The sequence below is a fragment of the Sebastes umbrosus genome, chromosome 14 (genome assembly GCF_015220745.1).
Source record: "Sebastes umbrosus isolate fSebUmb1 chromosome 14, fSebUmb1.pri, whole genome shotgun sequence".
Taxonomy (NCBI): domain Eukaryota; kingdom Metazoa; phylum Chordata; class Actinopteri; order Perciformes; family Sebastidae; genus Sebastes; species Sebastes umbrosus.
Window position 1 is genome coordinate 11,593,733 of NC_051282.1, and position 26,339 is coordinate 11,620,071.

The 26,339-nt window shown below is 41.7% G+C and overlaps 1 protein-coding gene across 6 annotated transcripts in view; it reads left to right on the forward strand.

Annotated features, from left to right (window-relative positions):
• Window positions 1-26,339, forward strand: part of LOC119501226 (RNA binding protein fox-1 homolog 2-like) — a 56,528-nt gene that overhangs the window by 21,531 nt on the left and 8,658 nt on the right. For 5 of the 6 annotated variants that reach the window (XR_005209786.1, XM_037791439.1, XM_037791440.1 and 2 more), the window contains 5 exons: window positions 8,237-8,443; window positions 10,067-10,237; window positions 11,232-11,285; window positions 12,331-12,423; window positions 24,537-24,624. Coding sequence is in view for 5 of the 6 variants with exons in the window: in XM_037791439.1 (XP_037647367.1) it covers window positions 8,237-8,443; window positions 10,067-10,237; window positions 11,232-11,285; window positions 12,331-12,423; window positions 24,537-24,624 (613 nt within the window). In the remaining variant the exon portion in view is untranslated. Of the gene's footprint in view, window positions 1-4,404; window positions 4,852-8,236; window positions 8,444-10,066; window positions 10,238-11,231; window positions 11,286-12,330; window positions 12,424-24,536; window positions 24,625-26,339 lie in introns of those variants that run through there. The other variant, XM_037791443.1, reaches the window with a different exon arrangement.

Sequence of the window (26,339 nt, forward strand, 5' to 3'; positions counted from 1 at the left end):
GCCAGAAATCCTGTGTGCACACTCAGTGCACTAGCATTTTATCCCACGTCTCTCTCTCTCTCTCTCTCTCTGTATTTGTAGATGTCCAAAGTTGTTGCATCATCCCTATAACCCACCTGCTTAGCGCTGAGCCCTTGAGGAAAGGTGTCAAGCCGCTGTCACACCGAGTGCTTTTGCAAGGCACCTAGTGGCATCTGAGCGTTTAGGCTGCTTAACTTTTCCACCTCCTGTATTATCTCCACAAGACTGCTCGGTTAGCCAGCGACAACACGGCAACACGACAACAGGCCTTCAAGGAATTTGCAAGGGATCCACACCCAGGTCTTTTACCCTCAGGGTGCTCTGTGTTTGTGAGAGTGTAGCTGTACAAACACGAGTATTGGACAGAGTTGTGCAGCTGCACTGTCATAACAAATTGACAGGTACCCGTGTGTTTTGCTGCAAGTGTCATGTTAAAACAGCACAAATCATTCTCAGTTAAACCAACAGTACATTTAGCTTTATTCATTATAATTATCCTGTGGGATTATGGGTGTTTTCTCTGTGTGTAGAAAGTGACGGATACGTCCGATCTCGCAGAAACACAGTCAGATAGAGCACTAAACCAAAGGGCAGAGTCCTCAGTATTGTGCCACTACTCCACCTCAGGGTTAACCGTTCTCCCTCTGCCCATACAGCCATGATGATATTGTCCGACACTAACGCTGCTCTAAACTGCTACTGCCCAAGGCTTTATGCAGTGGGTCGAGGTGTGAAAACACTTACCTCACACCAGAACGCACATAGATACACAACAGAAAGGCACATTGCGAGCGATGCGATGCACAGACGTGGTGCAGCAGAGCCCTAAATGTATGCAGTATCTCTTCGGATACCTACTCCTGCATGACAAGCAGCACTGTAACGTTGTACCTCTGCACACACTCTCTGTACCCTATCTAACACTGCAGCAGCAAGTCAGTGCCGTTGGGGTTTTTTGAATTTAAACTTCTTCTGCAGAAGTCGTGACAGCAGCAGTGTACAAAAACCCCATCTTGGTGCATCTACTCTAGAATTAGCAATGCAGGATTTTACTTAACGATTCCTCTTGCGGGACTGGCAGCGCAGCAAGCATATTAAACCATTCAAATTCTGTCTTTAGTATTGGTTTTATGGATTCTTGGTGTAAATTAGTCGGGATAAAAAGTTGGGGAAAAAGTGTAAATGTAGGTATGAGCGGTGTGGATGATAGTGAGCACATAGAGTGCTACAGAGGTAGTCCTACACTGACACATGATGAAACGTCATGCCTCTGGTAGGTCAGGCTGAGAACCAGAGGGAGGTTAAGTGTATTTGGACTGAGTTTGCCTTTTTCACCATTTAGTACAAACATTTTAAGACACTTCATCATGTTTCAGCTGAGGGTTGTCTGCATCCTGTCAGGAATATTTAGCTTCTCTAACAGCTGTTCATAAGTGCCTCTACACTGATACTCAGCCTCACCATAATATATTAGTAACTGACTGAATTAAGCCTAATAAAGAAGGATTCTGTGTTAGTCCATTATACTGTATTTGTATTTGTTAGTTCTTTTTATTTTGATTTCGATGCGCTGTTGAAATGTTGTTATAGTTTTTATTTAAATTAACCTTTTTATTATTATTTTTTAGCCTGCTGCAGTTGTCATCATCTATAACTAACGATTATTTTCATTAATGAGTAATCTGCTGATTATATTCTAAATTAATGGATTAATCGTTTTGCCTATAATATAATAGTAATATATAAATTTCCAGAAAGGCTGCCCCCTCTAAGCCGATTAGTCGACTAATTGGTCGTTTTGGTCTCAGTTGGCTAAGTTGTTTTTTATGCTTTTTTCATGCTGAATGACTTATTACCAAGAGACTTATGAGCACATCTCTGGTAAATACAAGATTTAAAGTGGTGCTTTTGTGTGATTCTTTGTGGAGAAACTCAGTTTTACAGATCTGTCGATTAGTTGACAAAATTGTATTGAGTGTTGAGTGTTAGTCGACTAAGAACTTCTTCGGTCGAGAACAACCCTAAATGCCAGTTATAACTTCTAACATCCCAAGAAAACAAAAAAATGCGTGCGTGCGTGCGTGCGTGCGTGCGTGCGTGCGTGCGGCAGCGGCGCCGTCCTGGTGCTAAGACGGGGGAGATGGAGACAGACAGCTTCAAATATATCTCTCCGAAGCTTCGAAGCCCAAATAATGGTATTCAGGACAGCCCTAATGATTATCTAAATCATTTCAGACCAATTTTCTCTCAATCGATTTAATCGACTAATCATTGTAGCACTAGTAATAACCATGGTCTTTACACACAATTATGACAGCAGTACGTCTCTACTCATCTCGACTCGCTCATTTTCGGTTTTCTATTAGCAAAAGTTGTGGCTGGTACCTGGTACTGTTTTTGGCACCACCGCTGAGGTTGTATGCGAGCTGAGCCGATACTAGACGGTGGAGTTAAAACACTGCAGACCTCTGATTGGTCAGAGAGAATGGTCATGGGACATCTTGCACAAAGCCACCATTCTCAAATAGCCAAGATACTGTCAATAGTATTCACTCGACCCAGATACAAAATGACAGCCCACAAAACTGCACCATACAATTGACGAGGTGCAGACATTCCTTTGTTTGGTTGCCAATAAAAGGATTCAGCGAGTGCCACATTGAAGATGATGTCAAGGCTGGGATGTCACTGAGAATACCTGGTACAAAAAGTGAGTCGAGTTGAGCCGACCCCTGCAGTGGAAATGAGACAATGGTTCCCCAAAACATCTGGCGTGGTTGAGATTCTCCCCCTGTCTCTGCCCCGCTGCTCTTTTATTAGCAGCTGTCAAATAAAGCCAGAAAAATGATGACAGCCTTGCAAGCGGTGCCGTTCTTTTGTTATTCTATTGCACAGGCAAGACGTGTTGCTACTAAAAACGCAAACCTATAAATAGTTTTATTTCTAATGATTCATGTAATGTTGTAATTGTTGTAATTTCTCACAAAATAATTAGAATTGTGCATGGGATTTTTATTTTTCGGTCCTATTGCCCTGCCTAAGGTGAGCCAGAGTGTTAGAGAAAGGGCTGTCAGTGTGATTATGATCATGATGCTGATGGTGATGATGATCTGAACTGTCAAAAACAGACGAGCTGTATGTCACAGATCTCAGCACAGCCACAGAGCTGCTGACACTGACAAACGGGATTGCCTGTAGTTTAAATGGGAATGAAATAGGGCTGTTTATTTGCGATAATCTAGCGATATGATAGGTATTATGATACAGGGGTAATGATTCAATATATCGTGATACTGTAAGCAAGGCGATATATTGTGTTTTTTTTTTGTTTTGTTTTTTATATAATTTTGGGAAAACTGTCACAATATAAAGAACACACTACCATCTGAGTAAAAAAGTCACTATATGAAATGGTTACCATGGGGACTAACATCATCACACATACAATTGACTACAACTGGGCTCATTGGATCCACAAGAGTCAGAGACCCAATTCATACAATTCCAATACTGTTTAGGGACCCCAGTATGCAGAAATATTCAAATACACCATTTTTAGAATAGGCCAAGTTAACACATCTATACTACATGCAAAAAACTGCATGTGATTATTATAAGGTGGGCATGTCTGTAAAGGGGAGACTCGTGGGTACCCATAGAACCCAATTTCATTCACATGTCTCGAGGTCAGAGGTCGAGGGACCCCTGTGAAATCTGGCCATGGCAGTTTTTCCTCGCCAAAATTTAGCGTAACTTTGCAGCGTTATTTAGCCTCCTGAATGTATGACATGGTGTTACCGATGGATTCCTTAGGTTTTGTAGTTTCATGTCATTACCTTCACTCTAGCTTTAAAACTGAGCCCGCTACAACCGAAAAACTGAATAGCGTCCGGTTCCGCTGGCGGGCCGTCAGATTATAATTAAAAATCAATACAGTGTTTTGAAGAATCGATACAGTATCGCAAAACATAATATTGTGATACTCATGTATCGATATTTTCTTACATCCCTAGAATAAAACCATTTAAGATCCCTGTTGTTACATCATGACACTCATCTTTTTGATTTTAGGGAGGGACATTTTTAAGTTTTCCTACGTTTTATCGTTGACTACAGCGTATTCAGAGCGTTCTCTGTAATTTTTCCTTCCAAATGATCATCAATGCGTCCTCTAGTTCTGAGCCACTGAACTACTGATGTATCGCTAAGGAATCGCCTAACTGTAATCTGATTGGCCCACAGTCAGGAAAGAGAGAAGGGAGCCTCTGCACAGAGGCGACCGTATAAGGAGATGGGCGGTGGCCTACGCTTTGATGGACATTACCGTGCAGTAGGAGCTTTGAGTGACTTGAGGGGCGGGTGTAGGTGGTTATAAAAGAAGAAGAAAAAAAATATCTCCCTCTGGCTTTCATCAAGTGTGGCAGGCAAGCATGGAGAGGGAAGGGGAAAAAGGAGGGTGTGTGTGTGTGTGGTGTGTGTGTGTGTGTGTGGGGGGGTGATGCAGGCATACTTAGTCCTCCAACCAAAGGAAAAGAAAAGAGACGGATTGCAGAGGGAGAAGAAGCTGTAAAGAGTATTTCTGTCTTCAGCCAAGCAACTTTACAGATAGTTCCAATAGACAATTTGTTATGAATATTTGCATGATTGATGAGTTTGAGTAGCATCCCCACCACTTGGCTGTGTCTCTGTGGCTGGTGTGTGTTGGATGCTTAGAGGCGAACGTCAGCAGACCGACGTAGACAGACGCACGCTTGAAAGGTTTGCCGTGAAAAAGGCCTCTCCTCCCCCCCGTCATCCTCTCCGTGTATGGAAAAACATATGGTGTCTCAGGTAACACAACTGCTGCGGGTTTGTGTGCGTGCATGCATGAGGTGAGAGTGAAACCGTATGGATGAATAGGTCCTTCTCCAGATGGTCCTTTTTTTATTTGTAATATCAGATACATTTCAGTCGATACTTCTCCTGTTTTCAGCTTTGCTCCGATCGCTTTTTCTTGTCGTTTTAATACGGAGCTTGTTTAAATGTATCATCCAATCCTGTATCTTATCTCACAATGTCAAAATTCAGTCTGGAAAGTTTGGACCAGATATAACTCTTAATAGAGCGCGTCATTATTTCCCATAATCCCCTTCCCCCCCTCCCCCTGTTTCTTTTTCCATTATTTTTTTTTTTTCCTTTCTCCCCCGCTCCGTTTGACTATATGATGCTGCCATGTAGGGCAGTGCTGCTCCTCAGTCGGCGGGTCAGGAATGCCTGTGTAGACTTAAGGGGGTACTGTTCTCATCTCTTAATCCACCGACAGCTTCCATTCGTCTGCCTGCTTATGATATCATCAATTAATCCGATTCATTATTGTTTCGCTAAAACGAACCCTCAAATGAAAATGGTCACAAGCACCATGTCGGTATTCTTTAAACCTCTGCAGTAAATATTATAAAATGTTTTGTTTATTTCACATGACTAATCATGCGGGAGCATTGTGTTGTGACGTCTATTCCAGTTGGCTCAGGCTTGGCAGTGCTTTATTCAGCTGGGAACCATGTGGTAGAACAAACAAAGTTGCTTTTATGAACCGCGAGCTGCTTCTTCTCTGGTGTCCTAAAGTGGTCTCTGAGAAGCACATGATGATCAGCGTTAATGATACGGCATCTCTGTTAATGAAATGTGTCAGTTCAGAGAGACCCAGTCACTGACAAGTCGAGTCAAGACGTCAATTTTTATTTACATAGCCCCGTATCATAAATCACAAATTTGCTCCGAGGGACCAGCTCTCCTTGACTCTCTCTCTTGTTCTGTGAGAATTAAAACATGGATGAGCACTCTTGTTCATACACGATAAGGTCTAATCAAAGTGCTAACCTTCTTGTTCTGTTGTCACCCTTTTCTCTAATTCTTTTACTCTCTCTAATATCCCTCTGCCTGGTGTGTGTGTGTGTGTGTGTGTGTGTGTGTGTGTGTGTGTGTGTGTGTGTGTGTGACTCAGCCCTGGGCTACGATATGCATATAGGGACACACCCTTTAGTGGCTTAACACATGCTGCTGCATGTTTATGAGCTCACATGCCCTAACAAGTACATTTAGGCTTTGATATATACTAGCCTTGGTTGGTTAAGGCCTAACCACCAAGTCTCTTTTTGAACAGGATTTTGATGGTTCCGCTTTTATCACTTGTAGGAGTGTAAGAAAATATGGATACACAGGAGTATCGCGATATTATGTTTTGCGATACTGTATCGATTCTCCGAAACTCTGTATCGATTTTTTAACCTCTTAAAAATCTGATGGTACGCAATTCCATATTTCGGAGGTTGTAGCAGGCTAAGTTTTGAAGCTAGAGTGAAGGTACTGGCAACATATGACACAAAAAAATCAAAGGAAGCCATTGGTACCAACCATGTCATACTTGCGAAAAATTTTGCGAGGAAAAACTGTTTTTTCAAAGGGGCTCTTTGACCTCTGACCTCAAGATATGTGAATGAAAATGGGTTCTATGGGTACCCACAAGTCTCCCCTTTACAGAAATGCCCACTTTATGATAATCACATGCAGGTTTGGGCAAAAACAATGCAGTTTTTTTGTGCATGCAGTACAAATGTTTTATTTTCACCTATTCTAAAATGGTGTATTTGAATATTTCTGCACACTGGGGTCCCTAAACTGTTTTGGAATTGCATTGATTGGGTATCACAGTAAAGCTAAGACTCTTGAGGATCCAATAAGTATTCGTAGGTGACAATGTTAGTCCTCATAGTAGCCATTTCACACAGTGACTTTTTATTACTCAGATTTTATACATATGGTGGTGTGTTCTTTATAATGACAGATTTCCTAAAATTAGATTTGAAAAAATCACAATATATTGCCTTGCTTACAGTATCGCAATATATTGAGTCTTTACCCCTGTATCATGATGCGTATTGTATCGCCAGATTCTTGGCTATACACAACCGTAATCACTAGATACCATAGCAGATGGGAAACACAATCAGCTTTCACACATTTTTCCCTAACATACATTCAGCCTCACCACGGCGAGAGTGGCAGCGGACGAGTTTCCCAGATTTTTTTCCATCCTGTTTTTTGGATCGCGCAGCACTCTCTCTCTCTGATGCCGCCTCTATCTTTTTGGGCCAGACCCCAGAAGCTGTCTGTCTTGCAGATGGGGCCTTTTAGCCTCAGCTGGCTGTTTACAGCCAATGCGGTAGACACTGCAGAAGAACAGCGAGCAAGTCAGGCTATAGGATTAGAGAAAGGGAGCGGGAGAGAGAGAGAGAGAGCTCGTTTGCTTTGCGGCATCTTAGTTACTCTGTCTAATTAAAAAGGCTGTCTGGAGACCGAGTGTCTCTAGGCGTCACCCAGCCCGGATCCAGCCCGCGGCAGAGACCAGACCAGTGGTTAATGGTGCTGGATGCTGCGTGTCATGCTGCCTGGCCTGGTGTGGAGGGAGCAGCCTTGACCCCAAACCCACTCGCTTTTTCTTCCTTTTACAGCTTACCTATTCATCTCTCTATCCATCCCTTTCTTTTACTCTTTGCTGTAAAAAGGATTTTGTGAAATCCAAGATGCCCTTGAGTGTGTGAAATGATTGAAGCAAGCAGCAACATTGCAGAGTCACCACACACACACACACACACACACAAACACATACAAGATAAGGTGTGTGTGTGTGCGTTGTAGCAGCAGCAGCTATAATAATCTGTGGACGATCCTGCTGCTGATAGAGTTGTAACAGCGCAGAGAGAAAGAACCTGAGGCTGAAGTCCCAGCTGATACACAGTTAATCTGAATTATAGATGGCCTCTAAAAGAAATCCCCCCAAAAATACAGGAACAAGCATTCGTACAATGCAGCAGCAGCAGCTGTAAACATGTCACGGTTAACATGGCACAGTTGGTGTTTATCTCCCTGCGTGTCCATCCATCCCATAAGCATCTTTGTATCTCAAACCGTGTATCGAATTTTCTGACTCTTAATAATAGATGTGTTTGCTGTAAATATTTCATGGTCGGCTGACTGAAAACTCATGCCTGTCAGAGATATGGAGGTAGAGGGAGGGGGAGAGGATAGCAGGGAGTGGTGAGGGAGAGAGAGTGAAATTTAATAGGCAGGATTTTAACCCCTTCATTCTGCTTTCATCAGGAAGCACTGCTTACGGAGTACATTTGTTAAATTGTCTCCTCTCCTCTCCTCCCTCTCCCTCCCCCCGCTCCCACAGGGCTCTCAAGATTCGACAGGAGGACAGGAGGGATTGGTGGCCCCACCCTTTTCAGCGTTCCCCCCTCCTCCCCCTCCTCAAAACGGGCTACCAGGGACAGAGTTTGGCCCCGGGGCTATGTTTGGTGCTGGGGGCCAAGTCACAGCAGAGGTAGGGGTTGGTGCTAACGGAGCCGCCACCACTACCACCAACAACAACAACAACAATGTAAGCACTGTCTTTATAAAGCTAGTTTAGTAATGTCAGATGTTGAGCTATTTTTCCATTATAGTTTGTCGTGTCTGTTTTTCTCATACTTGATCTTGATGTCTTGAAGTTGTGAAGGAACTAGGGCTGCACAGTTAATTGAATATTAATAGCAATCACGATTTAGGCTTCCCACAGTTAAACGAACATGATCAACTGCGATATTGACGTTTAAAATGCGTGCTCCGCTGCATATGAAACGCACACTGCAACGGCAGTCTTTGAAAAACTTCATTAAATGTTGCAGCTGCAGTCCAGACTATAAGAGTAGAAGAGAAATACACTGTGTGTTATGTATAAAATGCACTGAATTCAGGTGAAGAAGAACCTTATTTTAAGTCTTATTTTGATGCAAAGATTTGTTAATTAGCAGGAATGTAGCATGGCAGTGAGAGCGGTGCTCTGTTAATTTAATTTTGGGTAACGACATTATTCAAATGTGAAATTATTTTGTCCCTTAAATCAATGAATAATCATGATAAATAATCGTGATCTTAGTATTAATCAAAATAATTGTGATTGTCATTTTGGTCATAATCGTGCAGCCCTAGAAGGAACTGTAAGTTTTTAAATAGTTTAATTCAATAAAATTGCAGTTAAAGTCCCACACCAATGATAACAGTCCTTACTTTACCTGTAGTACCTCAGCAGGGTGACATTTTTATTTGATAGTGAAACATCTGAATAGATTGGCATGAAATCTTGAACAGGGAAGGTGAATCATAATGACTTATGGACATTGTGGACGCTTTTTTTTTTTTTTTTTTGTGAAATATCTCAAATACTTTTGAATGGATTGCCATGAACTTTGGTACCAGTCAGTCACAATCCCCTCAGGATGAATTGCAACTTTCGTAATCCCTTCACTTTCCAAATAGTGCTGTCATCAGGTCAAAATGTTGTCCAGTACTGTTGATGACCAAACACCTACAAAACATTCCCATCAGCCTCAGCTGCACTTTGTGTACTAATTAGTAATTGTTGGCATACTAACAAGTAGGGGTGGGAGTCACTAGAGGCCCCACGATACGATATCATCACAATACAATCTTATTGTGATTTTAAACATTTTACGATATGCTGAGTATTGCGATAATATATATTACGATATATTGCTATATATTACCTTTTGTCAACTGCAAATTAGGCAGTTTGGCCCCTTTTGAAAATGTACCTGCCAGTTTTTCCTCGCCAAAATTTAGTGTAACTTTGGAGCAATATTTAGCGTTCTTCCCAACAAGCTCGTATTGTTTTCTAGTTTAATATGTTAACAGTATCTTCACTCTAGCTTTAAGACTGAGCCCTCTACAACCTCTGAAAGTCAGAATAGCGTCGGATTGTTAAGAGGTTAATAGTATCTGTGTATCGATACAATATTGCCACGCCAAATATTGTCATACTATGCTGTATCCATTCCCCTCCACCCCTACTAACAAGCTGAACTAAGATAAGGAACATGGTAAACATTATACCTGCTAAACATTAAACATGTCAGCATTGTCATTGTGAGCTATTAGCATTTAGCTCCAAGCACCGCTGCTAAGTACAGCCTCACAGACCTTCTTTTCTCCCCCCCTCCCTCAGGGAAAGACAGAGGAGGCGTCCCAGGGTGAGGCGGGAGTACAGTGCGGCACAGGAGGTTCAGGAGGAGGCTCTGTGGGGGACCCCTCAGAGGCCAAAGGGACCCCGAAACGCCTCCACGTCTCAAACATCCCCTTCCGCTTCCGGGACCCTGACCTCAGGCAGATGTTCGGGGTAAGACGCTGGGAATGTTTTGGGCCTCTTTTTTTAACGGGGTGAATAAATCAGTCTAGACTCCCAGGTCTTACACGGAAGGGGCGCCTCACGAGGGGTGTGGTTTATAGGGAGAGACGAAATAGTCAAACTACCACAAAGTAAAAGACACTCATGGGCGTTCTCTTGATTCATGAAGGGCTGCTATTTGTATCAGTGTGTTAGCATAAGAGACGAAGTGAGAGGAATAAGGGTATGGAGGATGGAACCTGCAAAAATCAAAAATAGATAAATAAATGTCATTAAATGTAGCAAAAAATAATATTACAAATAAATGTTGCCATTAATTAATTGATAAAATGATTAATTGATATTTCTGTTTTTATTTTCTTCTTTATTTATTTATCTTTGTATTAATTTCCTTAGTTATTAGATTTTCCCTTTTATTTATCTATGTATTTATTTTTATTATTTTTTAAATAATACATACATTTAAAAATGAATAAAATATAAATATAAAATATATATATAAATAACAAGAATTATTTTTAATTAAACAGAATATTAAATAAATACGGAAATTAACACAAAGGTAAATAAATAAAAAAGCAAATTAAAACAGAAATATCAATTTATGTCACATTTGATCAATTAATTAATGGCTACAAATATTTTTTATATTTTTGATACATTTAATGAGTGGAATCGAGTCATTTATTTATTTATTTATATATTAATTTATTTTTTATTTTGGCAGGTTCTGTCCTCCATTTAAGGGGACAGAGCAGAGTTCAGGGCAGAGGGATAGAAGGAAACGCATTGAAATGTGGGAAGTCGTCTTTTGTGTAATAGTGACACCTAGTGCTGAGCAGTGGTAACTCACACAATGTCTGAAGCTTCTGATTTTGTCCTAAAAGACTGAGATGTTAGGATCCTGAGACAACTCAGAGATGTCATTGACCACTTTCCTTGCCTGTATATGTTTGCTAATTTCTTCCCTCACATTTATTTGCAGCAATATGGGAAGATTCTGGATGTAGAGATTATTTTCAATGAGAGGGGTTCAAAGGTAAGTGCACAGATTTGAGTCCCTGAAACTACACTACAGTTCTTCCTTACTGTTGGCAGTAATTCTCACTTTAGATGCTTTTTCTCTGTAAATGTGATGTGGTATCAGCACGCCACATGGGGAATCTTTGTTATGAAACTCCAATTATCTCTTAAAGGGCGGGTCCATTATTTACATTTGTTTTATATCATTCTGTAGCTTCACAGTGGTGTTCCTTATGTATTGAAATCCCAACGTTAAAATTTTTGTCAAAGTATTTATGTTTTAGCGTCAAAATGCTTTCAAAAAAAGCATTTTGTCAAAAAAACTTTTCCCGACGTAGGTTTCTGCATCATGACGCTGCTACATGTACAGTATCTATACGTCCATATAGTCAGTGTATTACCTACAGTAACTTAGATGACAGTTGGCATGCTCCCAGTTTGGAGAAGCAGATGAGTAAGCAATGTACTGTTGTGGAGGCCACGTTAGTTCAGATTTGAAAGTCACACAATAACACAAACAACCTAATCGATGGATGCAGCGGTAGACCAGCAATTCCTATGTTCTGCAAGGTAAAATCACCATTTTTATGAATGGAGTCTGGTGATATATATAAGACGGCAATATAACTAAAATATGTGTACGTCCACAGCCGCTTTACCTCGCCTTCAGGCAGCCCTTCTCGACGGGGAACTGAAGCCGTTATATCACTCTCTTCAAAGCCACCAGACTACATTCACAAAAGCAGTAATTTTACCTCACAGAACACGGGAGTATATTCAGAAAATACGAACTGGCCCTTTCAGTTATATTCAAACTTAGCACAGCTAACGTTTCCTCAGCTAGTGCTAGCGTTCACATTATTCATAACCTTATTCATTAGCTTACTTTGCTACCCTACGTCACTGCTTTTTGAAACGGCTGAGTGGGCTTTTCCACTTGAAACAGAACAGAGATGGACCCGCCTTTTAATCAATGTCAGAGTGCACCCCAAGGTCTAAGGATTCAGTCCCTTATGATGTGCCCCTCCACCAACCTCTTTAACCTCTGCCGTGTACTACAGGGTTTTGGCTTTGTGACATTTGAGACCAGCGCAGACGCAGAGAAAGCCAGGGAAAAGCTCCACGGCACATTGGTGGAAGGTCGTAAGATTGAGGTAATTTTCCTCTCTCTCTCTCTCTCTCTCTCTCTTCTTCTCCTCTGTCTTCTCTCTGTACTTGTAATTCTGCTTGATGACTGACTGCTAGCTAGCTCCCATCCTCCCTGTAGTGTTATGCTCTGATGCAGCCCACTGGTATCCCACTCCCTGGTCCTCTGCAATATGTTTTAAATTTCAAAAGACTTGTTTCCTCCTTTTTTTTTGTTGTTGTTTTTGTGGTGGGAATGATCGGGGGTGCAAGAACACTACATAAGGCATGCTGGGTACTTTTTCCTCTGCAGCATTTTTATTTTTTCATATTGAGCTGTTGCCTCTTCACCTTTTATTTTTCCCCCCCTCACTGATTCGCAACTCGTAGCTACACTGACGTTACAACTTCTCCCCGCAACATTGGAATGATGTTTGTGTAGTCGGCACCGGAGGGCACGAGAGGAACGCAGTGAAAGGATGATGCATGGCAGATTGCTGTCAGATGCTCTTATTTTTCTCCCCTAGTGTAGAAATCCTTCTGTGTTCCCCCCTCTCTCCCCGGTGCTGTGGCTAAGTGGTTGTGACAAGCTTATGGCTCCTGGTGCAACAGCAGCATGCTGGGAAATCACAGCAACACTGACGCATGTTCACTTTATGGAAGTCTGGATTCTTACCAAAGATCTGTGCACTTTTTTTTATGTATGTAAAGTCTTTTGTGTGTTGAGGTTATTTTATTTAATATTTGTTTAACTGAAGCATGTGAGTTTTTGAAAGCACTTTTCTTTTAATTGGGGTGTCAATCAGCCAATTGTGTCCATATTGGATCTTTGACCCACGTCGCTGTAAGCCAGGATTTCTGCATGGGCTTACTGTGGTGATTTCCTCGTGGTGTGTGTGTGTGTGTGTGGGTGTGTGTGAGTGGGTGTGTGCGAGTCCTGCATGATGAATGAGGCTGGCTAGTTCTGTACTCTCAGTTCTGCTGCAGTGTGGTGGAGAATGAAAGACAGCCACCTGCATCCACCACTGGTACAACATACTCCCTCCGTCCACCTCCACCTTCAGTCAATCAGCAAGCTGAATGGATACTGATGGAGCCAGTTTAACCCCGCATCAGTCTCGCTCCTTGCGTTCAGTCAACAAACCTGTGTTGTCCCCTGGCATCGCTGTAACCTGATTCTCTTGTTTCTCTCCCAAACCTTTTGCATGATATATCAGTCACTTATCAGCGAGTAGTATGTCTTTGTTTCCAGTCGTCACTTTGCATGTCGTGCTCCAGTAGTGGTGTCGGGCTGATAGCGAGTCATGCATCGGCTGCATGGTGGGGCCGGGAGTCTATAGAGTGTGTCTGTTCATGGTGCATGGGGCTTGAAGAGAGACAAAAGGCTGGCGCAGGACAAATCGCGGATTTGTGTTTATACATTCTTTTCAACTGAGGAGAAAGGGACGGACATTTCTGTTTGAGGCAATGCCATCTGGCGGTTCTCCTTTCTTGCAGATGTTGCTGCGTTACTCTGGCTTTAATCGGTCCTATCATTTCAGAGTTTGCTGAATTATGTCTTTAGTAGGACTGTCAATCGTTTAAAATATTTAATCACGATTAATCGCATGATTGTCCATAGTTAATCGTGATTAATCGCAAATTAATCACACATTTTTTATGTGTTCAAAATGTACCTTAAAGAGAAATTTGTCCCATATTTAATACTCTTATCAACATGGGAGTGGGCAAATATGCTATGTAAATGTATGTATATATTTATTATCGTAAATCAATTAACAACACAAAACAATGACAAATATTGCCCAGAAACCCTCACAGGTACTGCATTTAGCATAAAAAATATGTTCAAATCATAACATGGCAAACTGAAGCCCAACAGGTAACAACAGCTGTCAGTGTGTCAGTGTGCTGACTTGACTATGACTTGCCCAAAACTGCATGTTATTATCATAAAGTGGGCATGTCTGTAAAGTGGAGACTCGTGGGTACCCATAGAACCCATTTTCATTCACATATCTTGAGGTCAGAGGTCAAGGGACCCCTTTGAAAATGGCCATGACAGTTTTTCCTCGCCAAAATTTAGCGTAAGTTTGGAGCGTGAGTTGCTTTCTTTGCGACAAGCCAGTACGACATGGCTGGTAACAATGGATTCCTTAGGTTTTTTAGTTTCATATGATGCCGGTATCTTCACTCTAGCTTTAAAACTGAGCCCGCTACAACCGCAAGTTGCATTAAAGAAATTGGTGGCGTTACAACGAATTTGTGTTAACGCCTTATTATCGCTTTGACAGCCCTATTTTTTTAGGGAAAATGGTAGAAAAACAACGATCATATATTTGTATAATAATTCAGAAACTCTGAAATATAGGCCTATTGTATACCATGGTTATACATAAATACTTGGCTATTATTGTGTGTGACTGTGTTGTTCACTGCTATCCACTGGCATGAGTTTAGTTGATGTACTGTAGGCTGCATGGTTGGCATTTTAGTATGGTAATATAATATGTAGCCTAACTGAGGCAGTACTGCTGGATGTTTTTTTTCTTGCATGTTTATTCTGTACAGTTATTTGTTGAGTTAGTTTTGGTGATGGGACTGTTAACTTACTCGTTCAGTTGGCATGAAATCAGTTGCACCTGGGTGCCTCATAGTCTTGCACCACTCACTGAGAGAAAGGCTGAATTCTTAGTTTTCAGTTTGTTTTTGATTGAATGATTTATGAAGGTACGCTGAACTTCGAGTGCTGCTGACATTTCTTATTCTTTGTGCATGCCAATGGGAGTCAGTTCGTAGTTCTTCTCATAGCTCAGCTGCCCCATAGCGTGCATGTGTTGTGTCTAGCCTCTATGAAACAGAAAGAGAATTGTTGTGCTTAAAGTTATACTGTACTTCTCTTTGTCTGGAATAAAACTCTGCGCTTTGAAGAAGTCAGTTTCCTGTGTGCTTCCAATGTATCCATGTAAGTGGCCCAACTACAATTCACTTTGTCTCTACCTGCTTCTCTGTGACCCCATCTCATCACCATTCATTCTATATATAGAGTCCTATAGGCCTATATATAGGTGCAACAGTGTGTATCACAAACATACACACCTCAATGCATCTCCACCCACTCATCATGGCTGTCTCTGTGATTGTGCGTATGCTCTAACATAAATGGTTGAGCAGTTCTCACTCATAACATCTTTCTGCCTCGGGCGGTAACATTTTGGCATCATTGCCTCCTGCTACTTTGACTGTAGGATACTCTACTACAAAGAGAATCTCTCCAAACCATTTAGTCACATATGTGTAGTCACATATTTCATTCTTATGCTGCAACGACTAGATGTACAGAAAGTGCAGTAGGGTCCCTGCATGGTCTCATTTGAGCAGCCGCAAATCAGGAAATCATTACGTTTATGCTGCATAACCTTAATGAAATTTAAAATAATGCAGTCGGTGATTGCGCCAGCTGCGCTTCTTACTGATGATTGAGTCCTGCTATGTGGAGAACTATTCTTTTGTCCAGGTAACACACTTTTAACATTTCTTTACTTGTTTCACAATAGGTTACAATTTGAAGGTAAAGATGTTTGCTGGCTAGTAGGGATGTCACAATACCAGAAATCTAGTTTTCAATTTACCATGTCACGGCAGCTGGATTCTTGCAATGTCACAAGATCATGGGAGAATCGCAGGATCACATAGCAAACAAAAATCCATCTTGTCAGACTTCAAGTAATGCGTTTGTGTTTGGCAAGCCAGAGCACGGATCAATCGGAGTCCTATGAGGATCTGTGATACAACACAGAGAGGTGACTGTTCTAAACAACAATAGTGACTCCTGAAGGGGTTAGTGTAGCTGCTGCAATAGCATCAGTTATATCAGAACTGGAGAGTGTTTCTATATTGAAAGAAGAGCAAAGAACGACACTGAAGGCTTTTCTCGATGGAAAAGATCTTTTCGCTCTTCTCCCGACTGGCCTCGGCAAGAGTTTGATTGACAGCTGGTTCAGCCAATCACCTGGCAAGTATTTTTTTGAAAGTGCTTCACCTTTTCCAAACAGTTTTCAAGGATGGCTTCTCAGATGGTTCTCTGTAATAAACTAATTGGCAGGTCAGGTTAGTAATCCATACCCATACCAGTGAAATTCCACGATTCTCGATACCCCATTGGATACCATGATAAAAAACAAAACAATAAATCCCATGTACTTCAACAAACACTCTTTTATTACCATTTGCATACCGGTTTCTTGCAAATGTATTATTAATTCCTGATTCTCGCCAAAAACAACATTTTACAAGATTACATTTGAACACATCATGATAACGTTCTTATTTACCTTTGCCCAATACTCATATTTACTGGAAAGAGCTTGAATGCATCTTAATGTAAATCAATGTAACCTCCGTACGTTGGCTGTTAATGCTCTTATTTAGCCAAGCAGGACTGTGCTGCCCACTGGCTGCTAACAGCTAACGTTAACCAGCTCTCCTCCTGCCAATTTCAACACAGATATCTTGTTCACAATGTAGCATTATCAGGGACATTTTCCATCCTACCCAGGACGCCGTTAGTCTCGAGCCCTGATCCTCGGTACATGCAGTACTGTAGAAAAATGTGTACTGTCGCGCTTTCAGAATTTTGGCATCGACTTGGTACCGAAGTATCCGTTCTCGTGACATCCTTACTGGCTATTATAATTGAAATTTATCATACATAACCATAATAGTTTAATTAATTTTCTCTGGGAATGCAAGACAAAATAAAGAGACTATAGTGAACACAGGTTTTTTTTAATCTAATCAGCACCAAACAGTCAGCACTGCACAAAAGCTTTACCTTGTTTTACACCGATTTCCTGGGTTGTTTTCTGGTCTTCTTGCTGTAGATGAGTCCACAGTGCAAACTACAGTGTGGGAGGGCTATGGCAAGGACAAAAGCACAGCAGTTTGTGCTTGTCAGTGGTTTCAGACAGTGCGCACACGGCCACCGAGGAGATGGCGCTTGGGCGGGCACAGAGACCATGCTAAACCCCTATAGACTCCCATTCACTAACTCCTGCTCTAAGGTTGTGTGTCTGTGGTTGATCCGTGTGGCTTGAGTGTTACGAGAAGTGACTGCTCCTCCGCAGCGCAGAGTTTTAGTCAGACGTTTATAGAGACACAATAGAGCAGAATAGCTGAGGTGTGTGTGGTGCAGCTCTGCATGCAAAGGGGCAGGGGGAACTATTAGATTAAAGAGTGTCATCATCAGTGCATGGATGTGTGCGGTGGAAAAGGATGAGAGGAAGTTGTGCCTGTGGTTCTGCATGCCCAGTGACCATGCACATCCTCACCAACCACGCACGCCTCAACGGGACACAGTTGGCCTTCAGCTCACTCTGGCCTGGACCTTAAATCATTTCCATAAACACTCTGAGCCTTTTGGATGATTGTATTCAGTATTACTATTGTTTGAATTGGTACGATTGTGAGTCGCTGGATGGGCGAAGGCCTGAGGTGAAGGCTTACCAGCTCCTTGTGTCCCAGTTTCATAAAGATGACCCTCCACCCCCCTCCCCCCGGCTTTGGATTTGACCGGTCGTGTTTTGTTATCGGAGCTTTGTTACTGCATGATTTTAACCGATTAATGAATGAAATGTTCGAGTATCCACGTGTGTTTGCTTTGTACATGAGTGAAAATGTAGAAAAGGTTGAAAGTAAAGGGGAAAGAGAGTTTGCACTTTGCCCTTTCCAACCCTCTTTGTGTCTCTCTCTCTCTCTCTCTCTCTTCCTTATCACTTCATTCTCTTGTTGCCAGTCAAGTTTGTCTTCCTGTCCTTTTGTGTTTAATCTGAAAATAGCTGTTTTTCTAACTTTAACCTTTTTTTTGCCATCATCTCTGTCTGCCTTATTCATGTTTCCATTTACTGTCATCTGTTTTGTTTTCTGTCTTATTTTTTATTGTTTGACTATCAAACAACCTTCAGTATGTTATTTTGTGGTGACAACTGGAAATTACAGCCGCTCTACCCATGACCAATTTCCAAACACGCGCTCTTCTCTTGTGGCTTAACCTTACCACACAAGAATGAGTCACAACCAAAATACGTCCACTTATCCTTTTTGACTGTGATAGACCCAGACAGCGCTAAACCAACCTTTTACTATTCTGCTCTTATGAAGGAGGGCGTTGTGCATTTGTATCTGCTCTTCTGACTTTTCATTGGAAGTGTTCCAATTCGCTGTACAGGCTAGTGTTTTGGGGTTAAGGCAATGTTGCCCCATGTTTCCATTCTCCTTTTGTTCTCTAGAGCACCGACTACCTTCCTGTCACTGGTCTGATGATGTTCTGAGCTCCGTTAGAGCTAGCATCCTCTCTCCCTTTTCTTCCTCTTTCTTCTCTCTCTTATATTCTGTTCTGAGCTGTAACACTGCTGCTATCAGGTTTTTATTTCACATGGGGCAAGGAGGAAGAGGAAGAGGAGGGGGGCATTTAGGTTTCTTTTGTTACCCGGATTATTTGTTCCTTTATTTATTATATTTTTTCTGTTTCCCTGACGACTTCTGTGTGTTGTTGTCAGTCTCCACGGTAACCACTCGCTGTTTCTACGGCAACGGTAAGTTGTGTACAAACATCTATCACTGAACTGATCCCCCTTCCCACCCCACCCCTGAAATGGGCATTTGATACAGTAGTATGTACAGTACAATATTTATCAACTGACTCTAATGTGACGGGCCCACGCAGTGTAATGCCCTAGAAAAGCTATTGCTGTTATGTAACGTTCCAGTGCACAACACAGTATCACAGGCACACAGACAGACGGACACAGTGTCTTTCAACAGATTGGATCTTTTAGCAGTAATATTTTCTCCACATGCCCGTCCCCCCCCCCACCATGTCATTAACACCTCACTGGGAATGACCGAATGTAATCACCCTCCTCTATGCAATGACACGGCTATCCACAATCCATCTGATTAATTCTCCATTTGGACTCAATGTATATAGTATTCATTTTCTTTGATTAACAAATATAAAAAAAATCAACATAAATGATATGAAGCTTTGCTCCCCGTTGCTGCCTACGATTGCTTTGAGTGAATGCAGGCCCCCCCCGAGCTGCAGGGCAAATAACGCCGCTCTGGTTTTGAATTTATTTTTATTTTATTGACATGCCTGCTTTTAGCTCAGTGTACATTTGTCAAATATTAGCCAATTAAACTCAATGTGCATTTGGAAAAATGTGAGTTAAGACATCACAGGTTTAGGTAAGGAGTGTATTCGGGCTTTGAGCTAACGAGTGCAGTGCCCGTTCAAAAACATGCCTGTACAGAACGGGCCCAAATCTTGGCCTGTGGTGTTGCTGCTTGCAGCTTTCTCGAGAACCGTTCATACAAACAACTTCACAACTCGACTCTGCACTCCCTGAGCAATACACCTGCCATGACATAGTTGCATCACACACCCAAGTCGTGTCAACTCACGGTCAGAAACAGCGGTGAAATACACTCTGGTTCACAGAAAAGAGCACACAGTGAAATACACTTAGTGGAGGTAATGTGAAATAGGCGTATTAGTCGCTTGCTTTGACATAACCACTGCGGTTATAAATTAGAACATGTATTTAATTAGTGGAGGTATTTTGCTGGCAGTAAAGTTATTAATGTTATGTAGTATCAAGTCTTACAGTGGGGAAAAACAGTCTTACTCACGGGGGAAAAACACACCCAAGTGACGCAAGTAGTACTGGCTGCAACATCGGTGAAATACACTTAACCACCGCGGTTATTAAGTTGAGCATACATTTAATGAGTGGAGGTATTTTGCCAGAGGTAAATGTTATATATTTGATATACTAATATTTATATGATATTATAGCATAAGTTAATGTGGCAAAAACGTACACAATTTGAGTTGCAATGGCAGCGTGACGCTGTTCCTGTTGGCTATCCGCTCATGCTGGTTGACTCCAGGGAAGTGAAGAAAAGTTCAGTTGTAACGTTATCCAGCATCCATGTAGCGTTAGCCGGCTATATACCGCATCCAGCAGCAAAAGTGAACTGCAGAATGAGCTGCAGTCTGCCCACTGCAGATGATACGCTCAATTCAGCCGGCGGAGCCCTGAAGCCCCGCCCCCGCTGCTGCACAGAGCGCTGTCCGCATGTTTATTCAAAGTTCATTCATATTTAACTTGTTGCATGTCCAAATTGCACCAAATTTGGCACTGCACGTTCTTGGCTCCCCAGCAATGCACCCGGCAAGTGTGAAGTAGATCGGATGAGCGGTTCTCGAGATAAGTGAAGGACACACACACATACCAATAGACAGACGGAGATTCCTCGCTTTAGAGTTAGATAAAGAAACGTTCAGCCTGTGGCTAGCCAGCATCCTGGCATACCATATTGCAGACTGTTAAAGGATGCTATGACGCTCTTGTCTTGACTCCCAAGACAAAGACTTTCCAAATGTACATACCTAAACTTGCAAAAAACATCATTTTTTGCAGTACCATTAAAAATTCAACTGGAACTGTTCTTTTTTTATTTTTATTTATGTAATAATAAAAACCTGTTTAGAAACCATGCTGCTTCAGATGTGGTCACTTATCAAATCAGTGTCGCCAGTGTTGTGTAACCATATGCATTTCTAAACCGATATGGGGTTTACCTTACTGTGTTTTGGGTCTCTATTATGCTGCCATTTTGTTTTTCTCTTTTTTGGTTTGGTTTTCTTGTAGTGGATTGTCTGTGTACTAGTAGTTGTAGTCGTAGTCGTAGTGTACTGGTCTTAGTTTGTGACACACAGTTCTAATGCCTGGCATAGTGTCTCATGTTTATTTGATTTCTCTCCTTTTTTGGGAATGAGGATTGCTCTCTCTCTCTCTCTCAGTCTCTCTCTCTCTCTCTCTCTCTCTCTCTCTCTCTCTCTGTTCCCTCCATCCTTTGGTGCTCTGTTTCTCAACCCACCACATATAATGAGATTTTCAGGAGAATGGTCACCAAATCTAATTGCTTTATTTGAATGATGCACCTTGGGATATATGTTTTGTTTTACAACAGTTAATTGTTATTAGTTATTTTTTTGTGTTGCTCATGTAAACTTTCTCCCTTTTTTCTCTTTCTCTTCACTCCATCTTTATGTTCTCCTGTTTTTTTTGTATATGGACTGGCTCTGTCTCTTTACTTCTCACCTGCATCCCTTCCTCTTAACTTATCTGTCCCATCTTTGTCTCATATGTGTTCGATGTGGGAGTGCTGCGATTGTTTTGATTGGTCTCTATGCTGCATCCGACGCTTGCTGATTGGCTGAATTTTTTACTTTTTTTGGTTTGTTACTCACTCTTGGTCATGTGTTGCGCCCATATTTGGCTGCGTGTAATTTCTGTGTTATATAATTATTAATTTTGTCAAACAAATGTTTTTGCACCCCCTCTTTCTCTCCCTTGTATTTTTTCTTTTTTCGAATATTTCTTTTTAGGTATGTAAACCCCACAAGTTTGGTTTCATATGGAAATGTGACTTCATTTTGTCCTGGTTTATTGTTCAGGCTGGACTGGGAGGGCAAACGAGGGATGAGAAAGGCTGAATGTTTTATTAATTATTAACACTATGAGATTTGCCTTCCATATTCTGTTGATTTGCATGTGTTCCTGTCAACAGTTTACCCAATTTCATTGATTGCACATGACACAAACACAGGTTTATACAGTTTACTGTGCACACTCAGACCCACCATTAACATAAGCTTAACTCTTCATTATCATTAACTGTTACTAGTCAACATAAAACTTCTTACAAGTCTGGATGAAATGCCACCATGACACAAAAAAGTGAATTAATTTGATTCATTAACTTAACATTTCAAAATGTCTCCGCTCGGACGCCCGCAGACAGTTGTGTTCATAGAAGTAGAATAGGAGTAGAACGGACATTAAACTGTTTTTCCGTGGTCATTTGACTAGTACAAAATAAAATGACGTTTGTTGTTAGTTGTTGTGGTGACAACAAGCGCCGGAGATGGATGGCTTGCTAGTTAGCTAGGTAGTTTGCTCTTCTCCGGACCCAAAGATCATACTGTATATTGCCAAGAAGTGAAAGTTAATTGTTCGTTCCATTGCAACATCAGCGCGCAGCAGCAAAGCTTAACTTCCGCCATTTTGGACTGAAAGTGACTACTGGACGCCAGTAAAACGTCCACCTAAAAAGTGCCGTACAAAATTATTTCTATTCTATCGTATTCTGTCATATTCTACCAAAATAGACTGTGTTGAACAATAAAATATTATAAATAGATTCAGTCCAAAATGGCAGTAGCGGCTGTTTCATCTCTTGGCTTTTATACTCTTTGCCGGAGCAGCAGGGAATGAGGCGGAGGGACTGTTAGACCAGGCGCTGCCGCTGCCCACTAGCACATTTTCTGTAACCATTGTAGCATTAAAGAATGGCTGAATTAGTAAGCCAGCTAGCCAGCTAACTGGAGGACAGCGGGCTAGTTAGCTAGCCAGTTAGTCACTTAGTAGCTAGTTAGCTAATAGCACTAAAGCAAGGTAGAATTAGCTAACGAGCCAGCTGTCCGCTAGTTAACTAGCTAGCTAGCTACACTGGTTACAAAAAATGAGCCGAGCAAAGTTGTCACTCTTCTGGCGATAGCAGTTTGTGCATGAAGCATTAAGTTGTTACATTTTACGTATTTACTCTGGTTCTCTGTTTCATAATGCGATATAACTACTCCACCGCTCGTGTGAGTCGTTACTGCAAAACCGTACCTTAGTGAGAACGTGACTGTCTGTTCTAGTCCTCTTCTATTTCTATGGACTAAACTCTTCATTATCATTAACAGCGAAACGGAAACATAAAACTTCTGACAAGTCTGGATAAAAGTTGATTAAAAAAACGTTACCTCCACTCAGACACCTTCGGACAGCTGCGTCTGATAGCTAGCCAGGCTAGGCTAATTGAATCATTTGCCACTGACCTTGTCATTTGCAATGAGGGAAAAATGAGGTAAACCTCATTTCCATTTGAATGAAGCTCTGCAGATAAAGACCATGACTCACTGAGAGAGGCAGCGCGAACGGCAGTCTCGGCCTTAATGGTCTCCTAAATGGGAGTGCAGCGTGTATGCGCACACACAAGTACTCTCATTCCTCAGTCGCTCTTTCTCTCCTCCTTTGTCTCACACGCTCTCTCCCCTCATTTAGCCAAAAGGTCATTAATCTTTAGCTCCCCGCACAGTCAGATGCAGAGCTTCAACATCACACCGGGATAGTACGGGTTATTATGGAGAGCTACAATCTCCTTCTCTTAAAACCCATCAAAGGAAGATGAGGATAGATCAAGGGACCGGAGTGTGAGCCTTTGAAGCTCAGAGTGGAGATTTTCAGCCATCTTGGATTGAAAGCCTATAAGCATTAGACTGAAATGTCAGCCAGCATGCGCAGAACATGTAAAAAAGCCACTATACTTTCACCTGTGCATGCCAAAATAAAAATAAAAAAATACTGCTCAGTTTCTTCTGCTGTGCTCCCATCCCCCTTTATGTGCAGTCACAGCTGCAACATAACCAATGTCACCCATGGCAGCCCTTATATCTCTCCACAATGAATCACCAAATCTCTACTGGGCTACTTGCTTTTAATTGCATGATGACTAAAAAAATCCCCCTTAACAGCCCCCACCCACTTTTACACACAGTTAGCAGTCATGTCAGGAGTTGAATTAGTTCACATTGATCACACCGGTTAAGTTTAAGTCACGTTTTATTCTCTTTTTTGTGCGCAGTATTATACACATGACGCCAACATTCAAGCCAGCTTTTACGCTGCTAAGTGCATTTTCACAATAAAAACAAGGTTGTGTGACAGATTTTATTATGCAGGGTAGAATGATGTGTAAATTAGATTTTGACACAAGTAAATGGGCAAAATGACAGTATTCACTTTTAATGACCCAGTAACTGTACACAGATAATAACATTGTCAACATCGGAGATTCACAAGTACAAAAATGGAGGCAATACTTCTAGTAATTCTACAGTAAAAACACACACACATATCAGCCTTGTTATCTAGTCCCCTGCGTTTGAGTCTGTGTTGTACTTTTTTACTTTCCTGTCGTGTCGTTGTGTCTGCGTCTTTGACCGTCTGCCCCTCCGTCCCCCTAGGTGAATAATGCCACCGCCAGGGTGATGACCAACAAGAAAATGGTCAGCCCCTACCCTAACGGAGAGGCTCTCAGCACGCTGCCTTACGGTAACAACCCCACTGACACACACTAACAATGAAGCTTGGCCCGCCTCATAGTCCAAACAGCATAGGTACACACAGCGAGAGGCAGATGTGTAGGCAGCGTGAAACACACAGTCCAGCCACAGTGTTCCCTCCCCGCAGGCTCTGCTGCAGACCACATTATGTAAGGCCGCCAGCAAACCAATCTCATGCAGTTTATTTTTAGTTTTATTATTTTTACCACCACCTACCAGCCATGATGTCAGTTGAGAGAAAGAGGTTTTGTTAGCTTAACCCCAGTCCCCCCTTTTTAACATTTTAGTATACAAAACATGTAATAGTTTATAACACACTGTAATGTAGATTCATTATGCAGCTATAAGGACATGTTTAAATGTTGATTAATATATTGTATTTGTCAGCAATTATAACTTCTCCTATGTAGACATGTTTTACATCATTACAACTGTGTTTTACTACTTACTTCTTATTACTTACAACTATATTAAAGTGTGTTGTAAAACGTTTATTAAAAGGCGGGTCCGTCTGCGTTCGGTTCCGTTTTTTCCAAATGGAAACGCTCACTCAGCTGTTAGCAAAAAGCAGTGACGTAGGTTACCAAAATAAGCTTATAAATAAGGTTATGAATAATGTGAATACTTGCACTAGCTGAGTCAAAGTTAGCTGTGCTAAGTTTGGAAATGACTGAAAGGATTAGTTCTTTTTTGAAGTGGGGTTGAATATATACTCCCGCGTTTTGTGAGGTAAAATTACTGTTTTTGTGAATGGGGTCTTGAGGCTTTGAAGAGAGCAATATAACGGCTTCAGTTCCCCGTCAGAAAGGGCTGTCTGACAGTGAGGTAAAGCAGCTGTGGACGGGAGCAGCAGAAAAACATATTTTAGCCACCTAAAAAATAATTAATATCCGTTTAAGTGTACGCTATGTTTAAAATATTTTAACAACTTTACCTTGCCATCAGCCAGCCCTTTCTGACGGGGAACTGAAGCCGTTATAGCGCTCTCTTTAAAGCCACCAGGCTCCATTCACAAAAACATAATTTTACCTTGGAGAACACAGGAGTTGCTGGTCTACTGCTGCATCGATCAGTTAGTTTAATTAGTGTTATTGTGTGATGTTTGGATCCGAACTCACTTGGCGTCCACAGCAGTACATTGCTTAGCTTCCGTGCCGGTACTCCTGTCTGCTTCTCCAAACAGGGAGCACGCCGAACGCCATCTAACTTACTGTATGTAGCGTTACTACACTGACTATAAGGATATACTGTACATGTAGCAGCGTCATAATGCAGAAACCTCAGGTCATGTGGGAAAAGGTTTTCAGCAGTGCTTGGGAAAATAGCATTTTCACGCTAAAACATTCATACTTTGCCCAAAATTTGAATACATAAGGAACACCACTGTATAAATACAGAATGATACAAAATCCTGAAAAAAAGTCCAATGGATCCATCTTTTAAATGTTTATATACTGCTTATAAATGCTAAATAGGGGGGGTTAAAACAAAGTCTTGCCAACGTTGACCTGCTCTATCTTACCAGGTTGTCCAGCCTCCCAGCTATTCCTCTGTCATGGCCTTGCTCATTTGTACCATCTGTTTGCAAGACAACACACAGGCCCTTAACAAAAAGAGCAGCCAGAGCTGAATCCAGTGACTGTGCTGGTTCACCTCGCAGATTAACATAGGCAGAGCTTCCAGTGTAGTTTAGAGTTAGTCTTG